The following is a 19,087-nucleotide window of genomic DNA, read 5'->3' as shown; positions in this document are numbered from 1 at the left end:
TCACATATGACGTTGATATGTTTGTATGGTAATGTTACATGACATTTTTTAACACCAAAACGGAACTATAAATATAAAAATAACATTTCACCTGAAGCGATTGTTACCGTATCTATCACTAATAGTAAAGCGTAATCACCCCTCTGCCAGCATGCATGGTTTAGTCCTGGGAAGACTCACAGCCAACCGTCGGGGACGCACTGACATCTAGCGGCGCTTTTCAGAAAAGAGAGGTTAGTTAGCCTCTCATCAGAAAACCTTTTGTGTCATGGTTGCCTATAGCAACGGAATGATGCTTTGCGCCTTGCTGACAAGCTAGCTAGACAAGAGCATTTGCCACTGTATGGTCTGTAAATGCAAATATTGTAAATCCGAATAATGTTATAATATTATGTATGACCTCTGTTTCAGCTGAGCTTTGATGCACAAAGTAATTAATGGAAGAAAGATGGGAAGTTTTTCGAGGAGCATGAAGAGGAAACACCCAAAGATGTATCATCATCACTGAAGTGTGATACACTACTTGCACATCGAGGTAACGTTATGTGAAATATCAGTGCTCTGATGATTACCACGTTGTTTTAAAGCGCAAATATACGGAATGTTCTAAGTAATGTGTTAACCTTCGTAACCTTCTCCAAGTCAATAGCTGGTAACATAAACAACACAGTGTAGATATGCCTCCAGCATCAGCAGCACAAAGAATATCGCCCAATCCAGACAGAGGTATTGTGCAAGTCTTACTGATACTGAACAGATTACATTCTTTGAGTATAGGTTTATGTCATACACTTTATGTGTTATATATTTGATATTTTCCAGGTTTGGGCTTAAATTTCCTGCTGGGAAATGACTATGAAAAGAAGAAGAAGAAACTTCAGGAGGAGCTTCAATTGGACTACAAACATTATGCTGCCAAGGTCTGATGATATGAAGACAATCATTAAGAAATGTTTCACTATGTTTCCTCACCATCCTGTCCTTTGTCATGTTCTTCCTCCAGAAAAAGGATCTGAAAACTAGTGAACCTCATCCACAACCCCAGGGTTTCTCCCTACCTATTGATGACAGAATATCAGTTCAGGTGTGTGTGTGTGTGTGTGTGTGTGTGTGTGTGTGTGTGTGTGTGTGTGTGTGTGTGTGTGTGTGTGTGTGTGTGTGTGTGTTTCTGTGTCCCCGAGTGTGACATAACAGGTAACTGTCAATGGTATTCAAAGTGGGACTTTTTTGGGGGGACATAACTTGCTCACAACACTAATGGAATTGATATACTGCAGTGCAGTGAATTGTTGTTTGTGCAGGGCTTTGTGTCACATGGCAACTGCTTTTGTGTACAAGTGCTTGCTCACTAACAAAGTGTAAGAGGGTGGGGAAGGAGAGTGAGTGGCCCAGTGGCCTAATGGATAAGGCATCAGCCTCCGGAGCTGGGGATTGTGGGTTCAAGTCCCACCTGGGTCGTTAAATTTACAAAAAATTAACAGTCTCTTGCAATGTTGTGGTGGGAAATGCATTTCTCTGTGAGACCGAGGTCTGTCAAATTAATATATGCAACATTGTATGGAGGACACATTATATTGCTATTAATTAGTCAGGTTAAAACACAACATTAAAAATATCTAGCTGGTGCCCTATCTGAATAAAATGGCTGTTTCAGAGACATGACTCTAAATTTGTTTCTCTCACAGGAAAAACTAAGAGAGGATAGAAAAAAAGAATACAACCTCTTCCTACAAGAAAAAGCTCAAATTGGAAGGTTAAAGAGGGGAGCACCTCCCGTTATTTTAAAGGTAATGCGAATAATGAATAAACACATTGATAGTTCCATTTTTGCAAAATAATAACAATTCTGCTTTAACATAAACAAAATACTTAGTTTGTATTAGAGGATTGTTGTTATGTGCTGTTAAAGCACCCAGGTATAAAGTAAATGGTTTTCATATTCACTTTTTTCACATTTTTATTTCCAGCCTGGACAGATTCAAGCTTCAGATGCTGTGTACATTTCTTCTCCAGCTTCTCCTCGGCCCATCCTCAACACCCATACAAACACACACCGTCCTCCCAGGGAGCGCCCTGCATCCAGGAGAGATGCTGCCACTCTGACTGAGAAAGTGGATAATGGAAAAAGCATAGGGACTTGGGGTCCAGGCCATCGGAGACGAAGGCGTTGGCAACTCTATAGACCAAAAGAGCCCTATAGCTCTGAGGAGGAGCCGATCACAGACAAAGACGACGAGTTTGAGTTCAGACACAGGAGGCAACAAGACAGACACACTCCAGAGCCGGAGTACAAAGAGGAGAGGAGAAACAGAGAACACAGAGCTGTCAACAGGTGTAGTTTTTTTTCTGTAGTATGATTTCGAGCTATTTTCGTCTGTTACATATACATCATAGACAGAAGAGCAGGTAAGATGATATAATTTTTCTTCACCTGTCTTTTCTGTCTCTATGGCAGAGCTCCTCGGGGCATAAAGGAGGTGGAGGCACCTGGTCTTCATGATCAGAACAACAATGAAGGGGTTTGGAAGTCAGAGTAAGCAAGATTCATTTCTATGTACAGTTCTGGTCGACTGCAGTAATGAGATTTGTAATGCTGAAACAGAATTATCTTAGATAGCAACAGTGTTCCAATGAAGAGCTAGACAGCCAGTGATATCCTCCTGGAAAGTCTCATACATTTTCTTAATCAATAAAATAATCTGATTGAATGAGCCAACACAGGGTAACTTTAACAGAAGACAGGTATAGATTATTGCTGCCATACTCAGTAATTGTTCTCCAGCACTTCTCTTACATGCCATTGCCTTTCACTGTTTCTGTTTATGCCATTAAGTTGAGCCCCTCTCAGTAAGCTGTGAACGTGTGGGGCGGTGATGGAGAGTGACCATTGGCTCAGCTCCAGGCAAACAATTACTCACCCCCAGTTCTATAAGAGTAGCTGGATTGATTGGATAATAAGGCTTCACTCCCTTTCTTTAAGACCAGAAAGCTCTGCAGGCAAACTGTGAGGCAGTGTAAAATGGTAGCTGAGTGTGGCTCAGACGGAAACTGATTGCTGTGCTGTTACCCTTCTACGCTGTCAGTAGTTGGATAGCTCTTGTGGAGTGTCTGGTTCTGTGTGTGTATCTGTGTTTAATAGTCAGCAAATGCCAGACAGCATGATGATGGCTGCAAGATCTAGATCTAGACCTGCTACCAGCAAGGATAAAGCAGAGTTTGCTACTGGACTAATGATCGGTAAATACCATTCTTATTGCTTGATGCTTTTAGACACATATTGACATCTGTGGGATTACAGATGGAATTTAAAATCCTTTGTTAGCATCCTAGGTGACAGCACTTGTATGTTAATGGCTCTCTGTTGTCATGCAGGAGCAATAGAAGAGCAGGGGGCCTCTCAGATGAGGAAAGAAAAGTATAAGCAAGAGCTGCTGAAACAAATTGCTGAACAGAAGAGAAACAAGATCAGGTGAATATTCACTGAATCAACATATTCTTTAGAGTTGTTTCTACTTAGTTAGTCAACAAGACATAAACAATGGGATGATTTACATTTCAGAGAGAAGAAGCTTGGGCTGAGGGTTGCTGTCCCCGGAGTCAGAGACCTTGAGAAACAGGTACAGCAGAATGGCAAGAACTGGCTAAAATTGATACAGTTTTTAAAAACATATTCCATGATGTGATTGTCTAAAGATCCCATCTTACTTTAACCCAAACATCACTCAGCACTTGTATCAGTCCTGCATTTGTTGCTGTATCTGGATAAAGTATTGTAGAAAGGCATCAACAGCACAATTAACATATCTCACATGTCACAAACTATCATAGATGATGATTATATTATTTTGATGTTATGCCTTGAGCGACACCTTGGAGCACCTCTTGAGTTTGTTTTAATATATGTTGCCTGATTTCTTTTAATGGATCTATTTTACACAATGCATCACCTCTTCCAATCTGATGGAATTAAACAGTTTGGGGCTGTACATCAGCAATATAACAACTGGAGACAAGATGTCCCCTACAAGACTGTTGTATACCTGGAGTGGTAACAAAAATAATTTCCCCCAGGGATTATTAAAGTATTTCTGATTCTGATTCTGAAGGACCCAAATACAAGGCGAATTAATGACAAACACACTGAAGACACAGAACAGAGAGGCCCCCCAGGACAGTCCCATGTGGACTACAGTCAGCTGACAGGGAAGACAGTGCCTTGGTCTGGAGTGAGAGCAGCACAAGGTGTCCCCCCGCTGGACTACTTTAATGAGGACTACCACAGGGACTTCTCAAACATCCTAGGAGAGGTGGCCAACCCAAGGTAGCTTACTGTCACTTTGTGTTCCTATACATGAATGACATTAACAACTCTGCCGTAAATTCATTGAGGTTTCTGTGATTTTGTTTGTTCAGGGTTGCTGGTGTTCCTCCTCCTCCTGTTCTTCACACTGTGACTAATAATTACAAGACTCCATATGATGCAGCTTATTACTACTATGGAACCAGGAATCCATTAGATCCTAATCTTCCTTACAATCAGAGTACAGTATTTCAACCATCTTTATTTTGTTTTTGCCTCTTTGTCTTTTATTTTAAATCACATCAATATATTTTGCATTACTGTGAACCATTTTTGGCTGTAGTGTTTTTGCATTGTGTTCTTCCCACATATCAAATGGACACTGGTTTGCATTCATTTCAGTGTGGTATGAACATTGTCACATTGTGTATAAAAGCAGTCATGATGTCCACTGTTATGGCACAGTGGCTGTTCGGAGGTAGGAAAACCATGAAAAATCTAAAATAATACATAAGGCTTTGGAAAAGGGTCAGCAGTAATGTAGAATATGCATATTTGTGTCTAGTGTCTTCACAGTAATGAAGTGACTCGTGGGATCTGGCAGTTTTAACTTAGATGGGAGTAGTTCACATTGGCTTAAATAAACTCCCAGACCTCTCTGTAGATAACTATTGCCATTTATTATGGAGCCATTTTATCGCCATATCAATAGCCAAGAGGAGTTGGCATAGCAATTCATAAATCTCATTTTACAGCAGAACTGATTTTATTACTGAGGGGGATATACAGTTTATTGGATATGAGTTCAGCAGATCCAGATGGATCTCACTTCATCCAGCTGGTGTGTTTGGTTACATTTATTGTCTTTCCATTTTAATTTAGCAGCCAAATTTCTGCCCTGGTCTTGGCTGTCAAACATTTTAATGTTGGAAAAAAGAGCTGGCAGACTGTAGAAGCAGATAGCTAATGAAATGGAAATCTGTTTGTATTTATTATCTTGTATGTTTGTATTTTCTTTATTAGATGACCTGCCTGGAGGGGTGCAGCAGTCTGTGAATTTCCACAGTCTTCCTCAAAGACCACCTCCTCTCAGACCCAGTGGCCGCATTGAGTAAGTGTCCATTTTTACATTTTTAGTTCATGTATCCAGATGATAAATTCAGTGTACACAACTTTAAACATGTTTTCCTATTATTTACACTGAAAATCATTTTGCAGAGTGTGAAAGCTTTTAGATTAGTAGATGGTCATGAGGCCTCTTTTGTTTTTCTTCCAGAAGAGGGCTCCCACTGCAAAATAACTGTGTTACTGTCAGTACCCCCTTTACACATGCCTCCTCATCATTTGACACTCTAACTGTCTGCTTCTAGAGCAACTGATCAAGGGTCTCCCCTGGATGTTGGAGAGCAAAATGCAGTCAAGTCCAAGCTGAAGAGAGAGACTGCACTTAGCTACCAAGAAGCACTCAGATTACAGGTACAACATCAAATCTACAATATTTCATCTGATCGTTATTAGCAGACCCCATGCTTTCATATATAATTACTGCAGCACACTGTCTGACATGCTGTCACCCTGATATGCTAATGATTGCTTTGACAGGCTGCTTCCTTCCTGCTGATACCAGAGGAAACCCAGACATTGACTCATTTTTAGGGACAAATAAGATATTTTGACAGTTAGAGACCAGATCATTGTGGAGTCAGCATTTCCCCATGGGCAAAGAAATGCATTGCATCAAGACTAGCAGAGAAACATAGACTTGCACTCCACTGAAGTGGTCAGAGAAAGTGCATCAACTTTTGAAGCATCCTGCCTTCCTTGTGTCCAGATCAAAGAAAGAGAGGAGTGTAAAAGAAGAGAAAAAGAAGAGAAGGAGCGGTATGATGCCAAGATAGAGGCCGAGATGATGGCGTACAACCCCTGGGGGAGAAGTGGGGGAGGCGCTCCAATTAAAGACCAAAAAGGCAACCTTGTTAGTAAGTTGGCTTTCACTTTCTCTTTTAATGAGGTCTGCTAACCCTAAGATAATTTTAATATGGATCATAATAAACATTAATACAGAATGTTTTAGGTACTTATGTATGTTTCCATGCCCACAGGTGACCTGAATCAAATGCACAGGACCAACGAGGTGTCAAATAGGAATCCTGTGTCCAGGAATAGTGGACAGACCCAAAGCTTTTCGATGAGCAATGGACACAGTTCCAGAGTTGAAGCCAGGGCTCCCATTTCCCATCGACTATCAGGTAGTGTTCGGGTGACTGTGCTAGAGTTGTGGCAAACTGGGTCCTGTCATCCAGTGTATTACAGTGTATTGTGCATTTGTGTGTGGACATGTACACATTGCTCTTCTTTATTGAAGGAATACTGTCTGTCTCACTTGTCTTTGCAGGTTTCAATGATCAGCCAACTCCACAGCGGCTCCACATGCAGGACAGATACAAAGAAGAACTGAAACAACAGGTAGGTCAACAACAGCCTTCAGTCTATGCAGGAAACTGCTTGGATGCTCATGTAAGGCGTGTGTCAACTTTTTTTATTGTTTACAATTACTGCTCATGTTTTTGAGCAGTTTGAAGAAGTTGTAAATTAACTACAGTATGCATGTAACTCGTCATTACAAACAGATAGTGGAAAAAAAGAAAAAGCTGACAGAGGAGGCAGAACGAATGAGGATTGAGGAGGAGAAGGAAGAGAAGAAGCTGGCAGACCAAAGGGCTCGCATACAGCGGGAATTTGAGGAGGAGCAAAACAAGCGAAAGAAGATTGAGGTGAGGAGTTCATCATTCCTCTATCCTGACAGTTAAGGGGTCTCCTCACACTGGGCTTGCCATTGAGAAACAGTTTTCTTTAATCTCTGCAGCATAGGCTGCAAAACCAAGAATGGATCCATAAACCTCAAACACAACACCAGGAGGAGGAAAAGAGGGTGAGGCAGAAAGAAGAGATTGAGAAGAAGTTACCTGAGAGCACCAGGGACGGAGAGCAGAAAAAGGCGCAGTTGAGTTATGAGGTACAAGTAAGCCTGAAAAGACATTGGTACTGTAGCTTTTAGTTTTATTGAACATCTTTGTCAAGTAATGTGACTGCTCGTAAATTTGCAGAGAGTGCCATCTCCTCCGATCCCAACCTTGCAGAGGAAGCAGACAAATCTTGAAGCATCCAGACCTTTGTCTGTTGTGAGCCAAGTCTCCGCCAGGACTGTAAGTCACTCAGTAAACGGATCAAAATATTTTCACATCAAGGCTATTTTGATGTCATTATAAAATATATATAAAAAACACACAATTTCCACAACAGGAGCGCTCTGTGTCAGCGCCACACTCCCGACCAGTCCCAGCGAAAATACCCCAGCTACAAGGTGAGACTGTCTTGAGTTATCTGTACACCCCCCAACCACCCCTAAAAAAAATCAAATGCCTGCCTGCTTGTGAATCATAAATTTCCACTTAAATATTTATTGTTCCCCTTCTTGTCTCTGTCTCCCCTCAATCCCTCTGCTGGCTTTAGATGGTAAGCAGGAAGTGATCAGAGAGCTGTCAGCCCTCCGTAGGTATCTGAGGAATGAGCAGAGACAACTGGAGATTCAGCTGGACCAGACAGATCGACAGGAGAGTCACTACACTCCCCCCAACAGGTATTATAGTCAGACACAGGAATTTGTGTCTGTATACCATGCCCAGAATGAATAGGATTTTATTACTTTTATTACATTTAGAAAACCTATTAGATGTGCTCCACCACTTCAGGTCCAATTTCACCTACAGTAATACAACCCTAGACACATTAAGGTGAATGAAGACACATAACTAATTTGGTCTTGTCAAATGGCAGTTTTGATTTGCTTTTGGTATTTAAGGAGGCTTTCTTGTGCTCTGAGATAATGAAAGTCTATCGTCTATCTTCTCCTTGCAAGATCAGCAGGGTCACCTGCAGTGCAGGATTCATTAGGGATTCAGAATGTTGCTGAGCGGACCTTCAGCAGGACACCACACAATCTGACACGTGACTGCTTATGACCTCTAACCACCCTGAAAAACACACGCGACATAGTATGTGTCTTAATTCCACCCCTGAAAGGGAAGGAATGCACTACAAGCTACTTGAAAAGTCTCTGCTTATATTCAAATAAGTTTACTGCAAATCTTTAGAGAAATGCCTTTGAACTGGTGCCAGTTTCACTGCTTTTCTTTGGTTCCAATATAAGCTGCTTACACAGAAAGCCTCATGCTTTAGGCCTCATAAAAGCATTTGGAAATGTTTAACACACACAAACCAGGTGTTATGTCCTTAATATCTTAAAACAATACTCACTTAACTCTTACGGGGGCCACGTGGAACTGCATGCTGTAGTCATTGATCACAACTTGAAACCATTCGGGATAGTGTACTATTGGGCACCTGTGTGCTATTTGAGTTAATTGCCCTGTTTAAATTGTGTGTTTTCCCTCCTTTGCTCAGACCCAAAAGACGACCCAGAGTGGATGAATCAACGCACAAGCAAGCTGTCCAGCCATCAACCAGGAGTACCTCCTCTGGTGCTGCACGTGTTAATATACAAAATATCAGGGAGTTTAACCAACTTAAATACAGAGGTAATGACACTTTGACTGATTGGACACTGGTTTCATTTTATCAAGCAACATTTCTGCAAGCAACAGGTCACTGCAAGAAACAAAAACACCCTAAGTCAGTATTCTAAGCCATCTGTTTGCCTTATATATGACCCAGAGGTCACAAGTAGTCATGACTGCAAAAAGAGGTCCTATAATGCACGTCATACTAGTGAAATATTGCTTTATTTTAATTCTATCATTCAAACTGAACATCATCCTTTGATGAAAAATCAGTTTATCCCATTGGACTAAAACCAGTTGGACACTGCTTACTTTGCTTCTGTACTCTGAACCAACCCCCTTTTTTCCTTCCAATTTTGAGAAAGTGATTGAAAAACCACTCCTTTAATTGCCTTGGTCATGGTGTTGATGTAAGGACAAGAGACGAAGATCACTGCGGTCCTAAACCAGCTGGGCATTGCCAGATGGTTTAGGCTTTCCAGAGCCTCATCAGTCCTCTGTCTCCCTCTAGCCACACTGAAACGTTAATCTCATGAGGTCATGGAAGGCGTCCATCAGTGACAGGCAGTTTGGCAGCGTAAACAGAGAATGTAATGCAAGCGAACCACGGAAATGGCTTTGGATGGGTTCCCAGACCAAGTTAAAGCAGGGGTCTGAAAGACACTCAGAGCTCTGGCTTGTAAAACCAAAGAAAAATTGAAAGAAATGCTGGTCTGTGACGGATTGACCAAATGACTTATCAAACTTCCAGATATAAATTATGGATTTAAGCCAACCTTATGTCTGAAAGCTGCATCACATCCATTCACACCTTGTAGTGGGAAGGATGTAGCCAGGCTGTGGAGCTGCTGAGTCACAACCAAGTTGCTGTTTCAGAGAGAGGGAGGAAAGAGGGAGACATTCAGGAAGGGAGCAATGTGCCTTCTAATCTTATCTCTGACCTTATCTCTCTAATTCTTTATTACTGTGCTAATGCACCTGTTATTGCTGCATCGATCGAAGAAAGCCACTTCATTGCTACTGTAGGAAAGATTTGGGATAATACCTTTCCTTTGCTTGTCAGACACAGCATCTCGTGAGGAGGTCCACCACATGTACCCTGACCCTCCCACTGACGAACAAAGTCTGGACATCCAACAGCAGGCCCTTCTTCGCGAACAACAACGCAAAATCAGGCTTATGAAGAGAGCGGAAGAGCATGGTTAGTGAGCAGACACTCACATTTCTCTTCAAACGGTTTCAAACTTTAACTCACTGTTCTTTGTTTCGCTACAGACTTTTTGGACCAGAAACAGAACCACTATCATTCTGTGAGTGGTCATCACATTATAAATATGCATTTACATTGTTTCATGGTTTGCTCTTCCTAATTAGTTAATTGGTGTTTGTCTGTGTTTATTCCGTCTCTCAGAGGAAGAACCCCAGAGACTCCATATTGCCATCTGAGACTGCTTTCATTGGTAAGCCTGGCTAAACATAGTCTGTTTGTAAGAACTGTCCCTGTTCCTCTTTTCTTCTTCTTCTTTCAAGTATAAAGAAAGTGTTTACATCAGTGGCAACATAGTATGCTTTGGGATATTTCTTTTTCTAAGGCTCCAGACATTTTCCATAAAGGTGACATGGCTTGGTAGGTCAGCTACATACACCCTCACAACACCACACTACAACAGCCAGGATAATTTAGCTCTGTGTCTCTGTGCCAGACTCACTGTGGCACATGCCAGCTCTTGTCTCTGTGTTGCAGCTAGTGCTAGTGCTATGTGCAAGGTGCACATGCCAGCTGAAGGGTGGAGATAGCACAGTGCCAGCCATTGGGAATGGGGGCAGTAGAGAAATTGTTTAAAAAGCCAGTGGTGCAGGAAGGGAGGCTTTTGAATACTTTCCCTCTTTCCCTTTTCCATCCGCACCCCTTCCAGTGAGAGGTTTTGCTGAATGGACTGATTTCATTCTTTTCATATTACACATATCTGAACTGAATGAATGTTTAGGTTGCTAATCTTTGTGCTGCTGTAACGAGGTGTGGGTGTGTAATGATGAATGGCTTTGTCAGATGTTTACAGTGGTAAAGCATGTGAAGAGGGGATTCATCAGCAGAGACGCCGTCAGCCCTCAGCAGAGCGCCAGGAGAGGACAGCACCACGGAGGAGACATGACTATGATGTATGACGCTGAGCAGTAAATGGATTCTTTTGTTTGCTTTGGGTCAAAACAATCTGAGTCACTACAGTCCCAGAGCGGATGCTTTCAATGCTGTATTACTCAAGTTCCATTAGTTTTCATTAAACAGATGAGAATACTTCCTTGTGGCTTCTTTTTTTTTTACAGGAGGTGGCTGTGTCCATAGATCAGAGGGACCGTAACATCCAACCAGATGCTCAGCCTTTGCAGTCACCGACTAGTTTGAACCTTGATTCTAAAGTCAGGGCCCACAACCAGCAGCGCATCACAAGAGAGGACACTGGTGATTCCAACAGCAGATCAGGTGAGAGGAAACACTTTACATCAGAAGTATTCAAATAAGCTGGATGCTAATATAACATAAGTCTGGCTAATGGGGGCATCAGAGAGTGTTGGTCCACTGAAAGACTTGAGCAGTGATGTCATTAACATCTTTCACTAGTAAAATTAACAAAATAAAAATAAAGTGCATGTAACTTTATATTACAGCTGGCTTTTTAACCCACTTGCTTTTTTTCCCTCCAGATTTCTGACACATGCTTCAGTCTCGTACTAAAGCTTTGCCTTTTCATTTTTTTAATAACGATGAGACGGATGTTAACTATTGTTTTAGAACGATCAAACAATTTTGACTTAAAATTGTAGAAATTATGCCTAAACAAAACAATTATCTATATATGCGTAATTTTGAGCATTCTTCATTTTCTGATTGCCAAAAGAAATGTGTGATGGATAAGCCTATGTACTCTCCAGAAGGGCTGTCTGATGATGAAGTGGATGTCTTGTCTCTGCGTTCTGCCCTGGAGAGACGTGTCTCCACGGAGACTGTTGCCACAGAGGCCTGGCTGCGGCCTGGCACGTCGGATACTGTAAAACGCTCCGGCTGTAGGGAGAGGCCAAACAGTAGGTTGGATGCTCCACCCTGGCTGACACACCGCGTCCAATAGCTCCTATTAGCTGGTCTTCAAACAGTGAGGCTACTTCTTTGTCAATCCCCCTTTTCTTTGGATGGCTCTCCTGAGAATGAACATCGTTGCATTGTGAATGTGTATGTTAGATTGCATAGTTTCAAAAGCTTGTTAAAAAAACCAGAGTCTGCCTGTAAAAATATCATTGTCTGTTAGTTTAGACAAGAAACATCTTACGCAAGACTTTCTCTCAGCATGAAAAGTGCTTTTTTACCCTGCAGTAGATTGTCCATGAACATTTTGCAAGGTGCATATCTGAATGTACCGTAAACATATATACGTGTTTATGTAGTTAGTTTTGTTATAAATATACACCGGAGAGTTTATTTTATAATAAAATGTTAATTTAATGTTGTCCTGGCTGATCATTCATGGAAGAAAAAAAATTAACCGCTAGCAGTTCTATCATTTAGAAGTCAGTGATTCAGCATTTCAAATCGACCAAGTTCAAAAACTTTATTGACCTAGAACCTGATTAGAATGCCAGATGATGTATTGTACAGAAAGTTGTACATAATCTTTTCTGCAACATAGAAAACTTTACATTGCTGTATCATATACATTTTGTTTTCTACATCCATGAGCAGGAATGCATCCCATTCATACTTAAAGCACAGCTAACATTTGTCATTTTCTCTATACATATACCTTTTCCCCACACCAAACCAAAGAAAAAGAAACATTAAATATATTATTAACTTTTGATTTTGTACACAAGAGTGAAAACTAAACTCAAACATGAAAACAGACTAGTGACTCAAAAGCAGCTAGCATCAGGTTGCTCTCTCATCTTCCAGTTTCAGAAGCCCAGTTATTTATTTCCGATAAAAACCTAAGAACATATAAAATGGAATAATTTAACCCTTCACTTTCCACGGTCATGTTCAATTACAAATCGTACTGTATAGGACAATCTGCAGGAGATGGTAGAGTCAAATAAATTATCACAAAATTAAAATCTCCAGTGCATTCAAAAAGAGATCAAGTGCAGCAAATCCAGAGGAGGGGAAAAAAAATAAAAATAATTGAGATCTAGTGTTATAAGATTATATTACATAGCGGCAGATCTGTACAACTAGTTTCATCCAAGAGGCTACCAACACTAATGTTAGCCATCTGCGGTGCAGACAGAAAGATCATTACTATCACTGTGTGACAAATGTCACATTTCATAGTTATTAAATATGTCTTTTTGCATGTTGTTGAAACCCATTCATTCTTGACTTTTTAAATATACAGTAAGAAGCACACATTTTTTTGAAATATATTCCTTCTGAGCAGATCAGAGAAATGGATAACTGTCAGTTGTTAATCAGTAGTTGTATCCATTTGAGGCATCGCTACACCTTGTATAAGACATTACTGTTTTCATCATGATATCAAGGACTCTGTCTGGGCTGTTTGTGTGTATAGGCGTGTCTGTGTGTTTGTTTGTGTGTGGTGACAGGGTTAAGGGTGCGGGTGTGTGGTAGCAGATAGCCGATTGACAATCAGCTGTTTAAGTCAGGCGTAGACTACGTTGAGGGCCCTGAGGTGACGCAGAGCCACAGCGCAGTACAGCTCTGTGTAGGAGGCTGTTTGTGGTGCAGCATCACTGGGCCTCCTCCCCGGCCTCCTCCCCCACCTCTGTGTCTGCCTCCCGTTCAACGTGTGCCGGCCGAGGTTCAGGTGCGGGCTCAGGCAGCTGTGAGATGTTAAACACGAGGCCGATGCGCAGGTAAAACTTTCTCAGAACAGCCCGTAGCTCGGGGATCAGGTCGAACTGCATGATCTCACACAGCAGAGGGTAGTATCTGGACGCATGCGCCTTGAACTGTGGGATGAGACAGAGAGAGAGTGAGACAAAGAGAGACACCCATGTCTTGGTGCTGCACAGAATAAACACTTTGAAGCACTTTAAAGCACAATCTTATTTAAATGCTGGTTATTTGGTACAAAAAACAGCATCATTTTCTAAGTTTTGCTGAGCTCGATAGAGTAAAAGGGTGGAACTGCACTTCTAGATTTTTGTACAAAGATCTACATATTAAAATGGTTCCAATGTGATATTTTAATCCAAAAATGCAACCAGTTTTGCTCTTGCTCTGCTCCATCTACACCCTTAATGTGATTGGCATGCAGATTCTCGATTCATTGTTAAACTATATACCATGGCCACACAAAATATCATTTTTTCCTGATTGGACAGTTTCTGATTGGCTGTCAGGTCTCTGTTAAAATAGTATTACAGGACACCACAAACCTGGTTATATACCTTCTATTTTTTGCTTGTTACACCAATGGTAGAAGGAGGAAGATGGAGGAAATAACACCCCCATCTGTTATTTCTGGATATCAGACCTAGTTGTAAATTATCTGTGAATTTTCAGTTTACATTCAGGGAAAGTGTCATCAAGTGTTACGGCTCCTTACCCTTTCATCACTGATCTTTAGCACCTTGGTGAGGAAGAGCAGCAGCAGGTTGGTCCAGGCCTCCCTGTGGCTTTCTGAGGTCAGAGCCAAGAAGTATGCTACAGCCTCACTGCACACACTACATCACACAGAGAAAGAGAGAAACATTTCAGAAATGTATATTATTAACACTGGGAGAACATTGAACAGAAAATAATGCTGAATATTATGAAAGAAAAAAGTCCCTTAGAGCTGTGTTGATCTGTAATGTGCTGTAGCAAGAAAGCATCTGCTTCTTTGCATTGCTTATCACATGAAAAAAAGCCAGCATGGGGATGATGAATATTGTTTTCGCTCAGTAACTGCTAATTAAAGCCACTGACTCAGGCTGTTACAAAAACAATTGGACACTTTTCTTCACAGTTGAAGCCACAGCTACCTTGCACTTCAATCTCTGTGACCTTATCACCTCCCAAATCTGCTTTGCGCCCTGCACTAATCAAACTTGCATGGGTGCTGTACATCTGGGTGCGTCTGGTAAACAAGGGTCTGTTTGTGTGTTTGTATGTGCGTAATATGTTTGAGAAAGAGCGAAAGAACATAAAATACAGGCATGATGGCACATAACAGTGTCTCCATGAATTAGGATTTCTGAGCCACTCGCACATGCAGGCACCGTCCTTTCTCCTCCTCCCCTCTCTTTCACTGGGAGAGAAAGGGGGCGACGTCTGTTTTTGAGGTGCTGCTGAATTAAGATGCAGCAATGACAGCAGTGCTGACTGAAGAATGAAACATCAGTGTGCTGATTCCTTTGGATCCATACAGCGCACGGCATCCGTTACAGAGAAGATCCGAGCTGTGTACACGCTGTGCCTACGCAACGAGTAACTGACTGTTGGATAGAAGATAGTGACATCAAAACAACCTCCCCTCCTCACAGAGTCAGTGTCTTTTTGATGTCTCCTTCCTCTGAGGATGATATTGACATCTGTGCCCAGAGAAGTGTCATTTCCTTATTGCCACATTGGAGCTAGTGAGGGGTGAATGTGTGAGACATGTATTAGGCATTGACCGATGAAATAGCTCAGCTCAGAACCAGGAGTGAACTGATGACTATCAGTCGATATTAATATTTCACAGATGTATTGGCAACAATATCCCTTATGTGGTGCCAATTGATTCTGCAGGAGTGATGATAAAAGTAGCCTTAATGACTACAACCTGCCCTCAAGACTTTCAGTATTAAAATCATTCACTCATTCTCAGACTTTACTGAAATCATAAACATAACCAGACCAAAAATGCCCATATCCATCTATCTAATACACACACCTTATTCAATAACTAAACCAGTTTATTCTAGCAGAGTATTTGCAGAAAGACGTCCTGTTCCGAAACCATTCGTCATCTTTCCATTACAAACTACCAACAACAAAACCAATTACTTTCTGAATGCTGTCAAATTGAGAGCACAGTCTCATGCATGTGCACACATAATATGTATTGTTCCAACTGTCTCTTGACACGTTTGGCAAGAGTAGTGTACTCTGTGCAGACAGCATCATTAGCGGGATGAAAATAAGCAGCACAACAACAGAAACCATTACAAAGATCAGATGTTTTACCAGTTATGGGAGTCTACACTGCTACGTTTGCTAATGTGGTCAATGATGACTGTCAATATAAAAAATATGTTGTACTACTTAGAATTCATGTTAAATATCAATGCAGGTAGCTGAGTAAGGGTTCTCAGATCCACTGACTACCGTCCACTACCACTGCAGGATCAGCAGTTGCGGGGGTGATGCAGTGGGCATCGCCATCCTTACTCGAGTAGTCGTCTCTGGACCTCCTCCCAGGCGTCCTGCCTACTCTCGTCTGTGTACATACGAAACAGGATGCGCAGGCCACACGCCAGGCTGCTGGTCTCCTGCTTCAACAGGTTGGGTTTCGACTTCCCTTTGAAACCTGGAACACAAACACAAAGATGCATACAGTTACAATCACAGCCGTTTTAAAATGTTTTAATAATGATGATGATGCGTATTATTTTTATTATTATCTCCAAACAGCCCACTGTTAATCACAGTCTAGATGCAGACTGACAGACAGTGATTTTTTTGCTCTACCTGCTTTCCACAGTAAGGTCCTCTGCTCATTGTTGGAGTTGAAAGCCTTGGCGAAGCCGTGCGACTCCAGCAGGCAGTCCAGCAGCTTGAAGAGCTGTTCTGAGGTCAGGTAGCGATACATGCCCTGGTCCTGGGCCTCCACTGGGACGTCAGCTGCATACGAGGCATCCCGCTTCAAAAACATTACACATGACAGATTACTACTGGCTTTAATCACATAGCACAAAAACAGAAAAAGAGGTAGCGTCTGAAAACCAATGGCAAGTGATTATTACTCTCTCAGAGAAAAGATCTGACGTGTTTATACCTGAGCAGCGGCAAAGTTCTCAGCATCTTCCTTCCTACTGGTGGCAGGAAAAAACACGATGTTATCAATCGTCTGGATCAGCTCCAGCTGAACGACACACTTTATCAGCAAAGCTGTGAATAAGCGCTGCTCCTGGACCTCTGTGGAACATAGAGGGGAAACTTCCATCAGAACACACACTAGCAAACACCAGCAGTCGCTCTTTAAGAAAAGCGACAGGCTTACTTATTGGGGTCCTGCTCCTGGAGCCGTCCTCACACATGCCTGAGGCTGAGCTGTACTGACTCTGCCGACGGCTCTCCAAGGCAACCCTATCAGCACTGCTGATGGAATGCTGGTCGTCAGAGCGGGACTGAATATCCACTGACTTTTGGGAAATGCAGTCCTGAGAGCAAAGTGGGCAGAGTTACTGCATGTATATACACAATACAGGTGTATAAATGACGTACAAGAAATGAAAAGAAAAGAAGTGTTTCCTAGCAGTAAAATTCTGCAAAAGATATTGAAATAAACTATGAACAAATAGTGTATAGGGTGTATTCCCTCACCAGCTGTTTGTCTGACAGGCTCGGTGTTGTCATGTTTTCTCCCTCTGCTCCTGCTGGTCTCCATGTTAACAGCCTGAAAAACAGTTTACTTAGTAAATCCCATTCATTCTTGGACAGAATGACAAACAGCTAACAACTTCAAGACTAGAAAACTACCTGAGCTAGAAAATCCATCAAGCTAAAGCTAGTTTTAATTCGGCTAAAGTCTTTGTTGAATGATATGTCCATTCTTTATAAATATCTGTTTGGTTTGTATTTCCATTTACCACTTTCATTAAGCAACTAATGTCCCTGTTTATCAGAATCACGGCTAAATCTAAGGCAGCAGATGTATTTACATCTAAATGTAAAAGCATGTTTTTGAATTTTGAAGAGAAGCTGGTTTTATATTCAGTGCGGCAGCTTACGCGTGTGGGATGGTGGTCTTGAAGATGTCCAGCATGCAGTTACAGGTCTTGTCCCAGGTTTCAAGGGAGAATTTCTCTCCATTCAGGATGACCACATTCTCTAGACAGTTGGTGCCTGAACGGGCGAGCTGCTCATTATCTACAGAAGCACAGAAGAAGAGGATGAAAAGGAGGAGGAGGAAGAGGAAGGGTTGGGCCGAGAGGAGGGAGAGACAAGGGAAGGATAAATTAAATAACGTAAGACGTAAGAGTAAAAAAAAAAAAAAAAACGTAAGATGTATTGATGTATACGGTCTACAGTGATGTTTGCCCTTTGATCTAATCTAACAACCCAAAAAGACTTAAAAACATGTATTGACTATTTGTCATTTATTGACTTCATCTTTTTACAAAGTGGTGAAGTATTGATGCGGCACATAAAAGCTCTGAGGCAATCTTTAAGTTCTGTCACTGCAGCCAAGGCCGGTAACTGTCCTAATGCCTCTTATTATTTTGACCTCCATAACCTGCATCAAAAGCAACATTACTTCCCCCTTTTTTGTGTCGCTGCCTAAAGACAAGAGGACAATCTGGACCCTAACACTGCACACAAACTCCACTTACAGATACTTGTGTAAAGATAAATATGGCAGGAAACAGCAAGGGTTGCTGTGTGCTCACCTTGCTGCACACACCAGTAGAGCTGAGCCAGAATGTCATCAAACAGGACGTCATTGAGAGACTCAAAGTATTGAGTGAAGACATCACAGATGGCATAAAGTGCGTGGTTGCAGGTGGTGGTCATCCACTCTGCTTTCTGAGGGTGCAACACAACCTCAGTGAGAATTTCCTCCATTACCATGAGAACACAAACTACAACACAACAGCTTAGATATCAGAGATTTTCATATTTGGAGCATTCAGCTGTAAAACACAGCCTTTGAAACAGCTGTGGAGGATGAAAGACTTGTCGTGTACCTCAGTCTGTTGCTCAGGCAGCTTCATGTTGTCAAAGATCCTGAAGACAATTCTGAACAGATCTTGCCACCAGTGTTTCTCAAAGGTGTGCCCGTAGGTCTTCATCACTTCAAACATCACAGTCAGCCCTCTGGGAAAGGCACACACACAGATTTGTCATTTTCTTGATGCTATAGCTGACAATTTATGCATTACAGTATTTAAAAAGAAAATCTAGATAGCTTGGATAGATTGGATGTGCAGCAGCATGTCTTTGTCACTGTCTTTACACTCACTTGCAATCTAAAGCAATATGTGTTAAAATGTACAGTTTAATGCCTTT

General features: G+C 41.7%; 2 protein-coding genes and 1 non-coding gene across 14 annotated transcripts in view; 2 read left to right on the top strand and 1 right to left on the bottom strand.

Moving 5' to 3' along the window:
• The first annotated feature begins 95 nt into the window (after positions 1 to 95).
• On the top strand, positions 96 to 12,702 carry LOC116037866 (centrosome and spindle pole-associated protein 1). Of its 3 annotated transcripts, none has more exons than XM_036000505.1 (31): positions 96 to 535; positions 643 to 726; positions 823 to 920; positions 1,004 to 1,084; positions 1,686 to 1,787; positions 1,968 to 2,332; positions 2,456 to 2,533; positions 3,140 to 3,237; positions 3,373 to 3,469; positions 3,560 to 3,617; positions 3,975 to 4,044; positions 4,102 to 4,321; positions 4,414 to 4,541; positions 5,324 to 5,411; positions 5,671 to 5,776; positions 5,903 to 5,929; positions 6,132 to 6,279; positions 6,403 to 6,549; positions 6,696 to 6,766; positions 6,931 to 7,074; positions 7,167 to 7,316; positions 7,408 to 7,506; positions 7,604 to 7,664; positions 7,814 to 7,940; positions 8,765 to 8,898; positions 9,944 to 10,081; positions 10,156 to 10,190; positions 10,292 to 10,340; positions 10,931 to 11,040; positions 11,206 to 11,362; positions 11,812 to 12,702. In XM_036000505.1, exons 2-31 carry the CDS (start codon positions 678 to 680, stop codon positions 12,003 to 12,005), a joined length of 3,429 nt encoding a protein of 1,142 aa, XP_035856398.1. In that variant the 5' UTR covers positions 96 to 535; positions 643 to 677; the 3' UTR covers positions 12,006 to 12,702. The 3 variants fall into 3 exon arrangements, with proteins under 3 accessions (XP_035856398.1, XP_035856400.1, XP_035856399.1); XM_036000507.1 differs by having other exon boundaries at positions 11,584 to 12,702; XM_036000506.1 differs by having other exon boundaries at positions 11,206 to 11,374; positions 11,801 to 12,702.
• On the top strand, positions 1,386 to 1,458 carry trnar-ccg. Its single transcript has one exon. It is a non-coding gene; the product is annotated as a tRNA-Arg (tRNA).
• The window catches only part of arfgef1 (ADP-ribosylation factor guanine nucleotide-exchange factor 1 (brefeldin A-inhibited)), a 54,602-nt gene continuing 47,983 nt past the window's right edge, over positions 12,469 to 19,087 (bottom strand). For all 10 annotated transcript variants that reach the window (XM_036000478.1, XM_031281930.2, XM_036000487.1 and 7 more), the window contains 10 exons: positions 18,766 to 18,895; positions 18,469 to 18,604; positions 17,809 to 17,947; positions 17,402 to 17,474; positions 17,079 to 17,238; positions 16,854 to 16,993; positions 16,547 to 16,718; positions 16,247 to 16,385; positions 14,439 to 14,556; positions 12,469 to 13,839 (listed from right to left, as the gene is read on the bottom strand). In XM_036000478.1, coding sequence (XP_035856371.1) covers positions 13,618 to 13,839; positions 14,439 to 14,556; positions 16,247 to 16,385; positions 16,547 to 16,718; positions 16,854 to 16,993; positions 17,079 to 17,238; positions 17,402 to 17,474; positions 17,809 to 17,947; positions 18,469 to 18,604; positions 18,766 to 18,895 — 1,429 coding nt within the window. In that variant the 3' untranslated portion in view covers positions 12,469 to 13,617. The remainder of the gene's footprint in view (positions 13,840 to 14,438; positions 14,557 to 16,246; positions 16,386 to 16,546; positions 16,719 to 16,853; positions 16,994 to 17,078; positions 17,239 to 17,401; positions 17,475 to 17,808; positions 17,948 to 18,468; positions 18,605 to 18,765; positions 18,896 to 19,087) is intronic.

The sequence above is a fragment of the Sander lucioperca genome, chromosome 1 (assembly GCF_008315115.2).
Source record: "Sander lucioperca isolate FBNREF2018 chromosome 1, SLUC_FBN_1.2, whole genome shotgun sequence".
In the NCBI taxonomy this organism is placed as follows: Eukaryota; Metazoa; Chordata; class Actinopteri; order Perciformes; family Percidae; genus Sander; species Sander lucioperca.
Note: the sequence above shows the minus strand (reverse complement) of the source record. Positions and strands in the feature narration are given on the sequence as shown.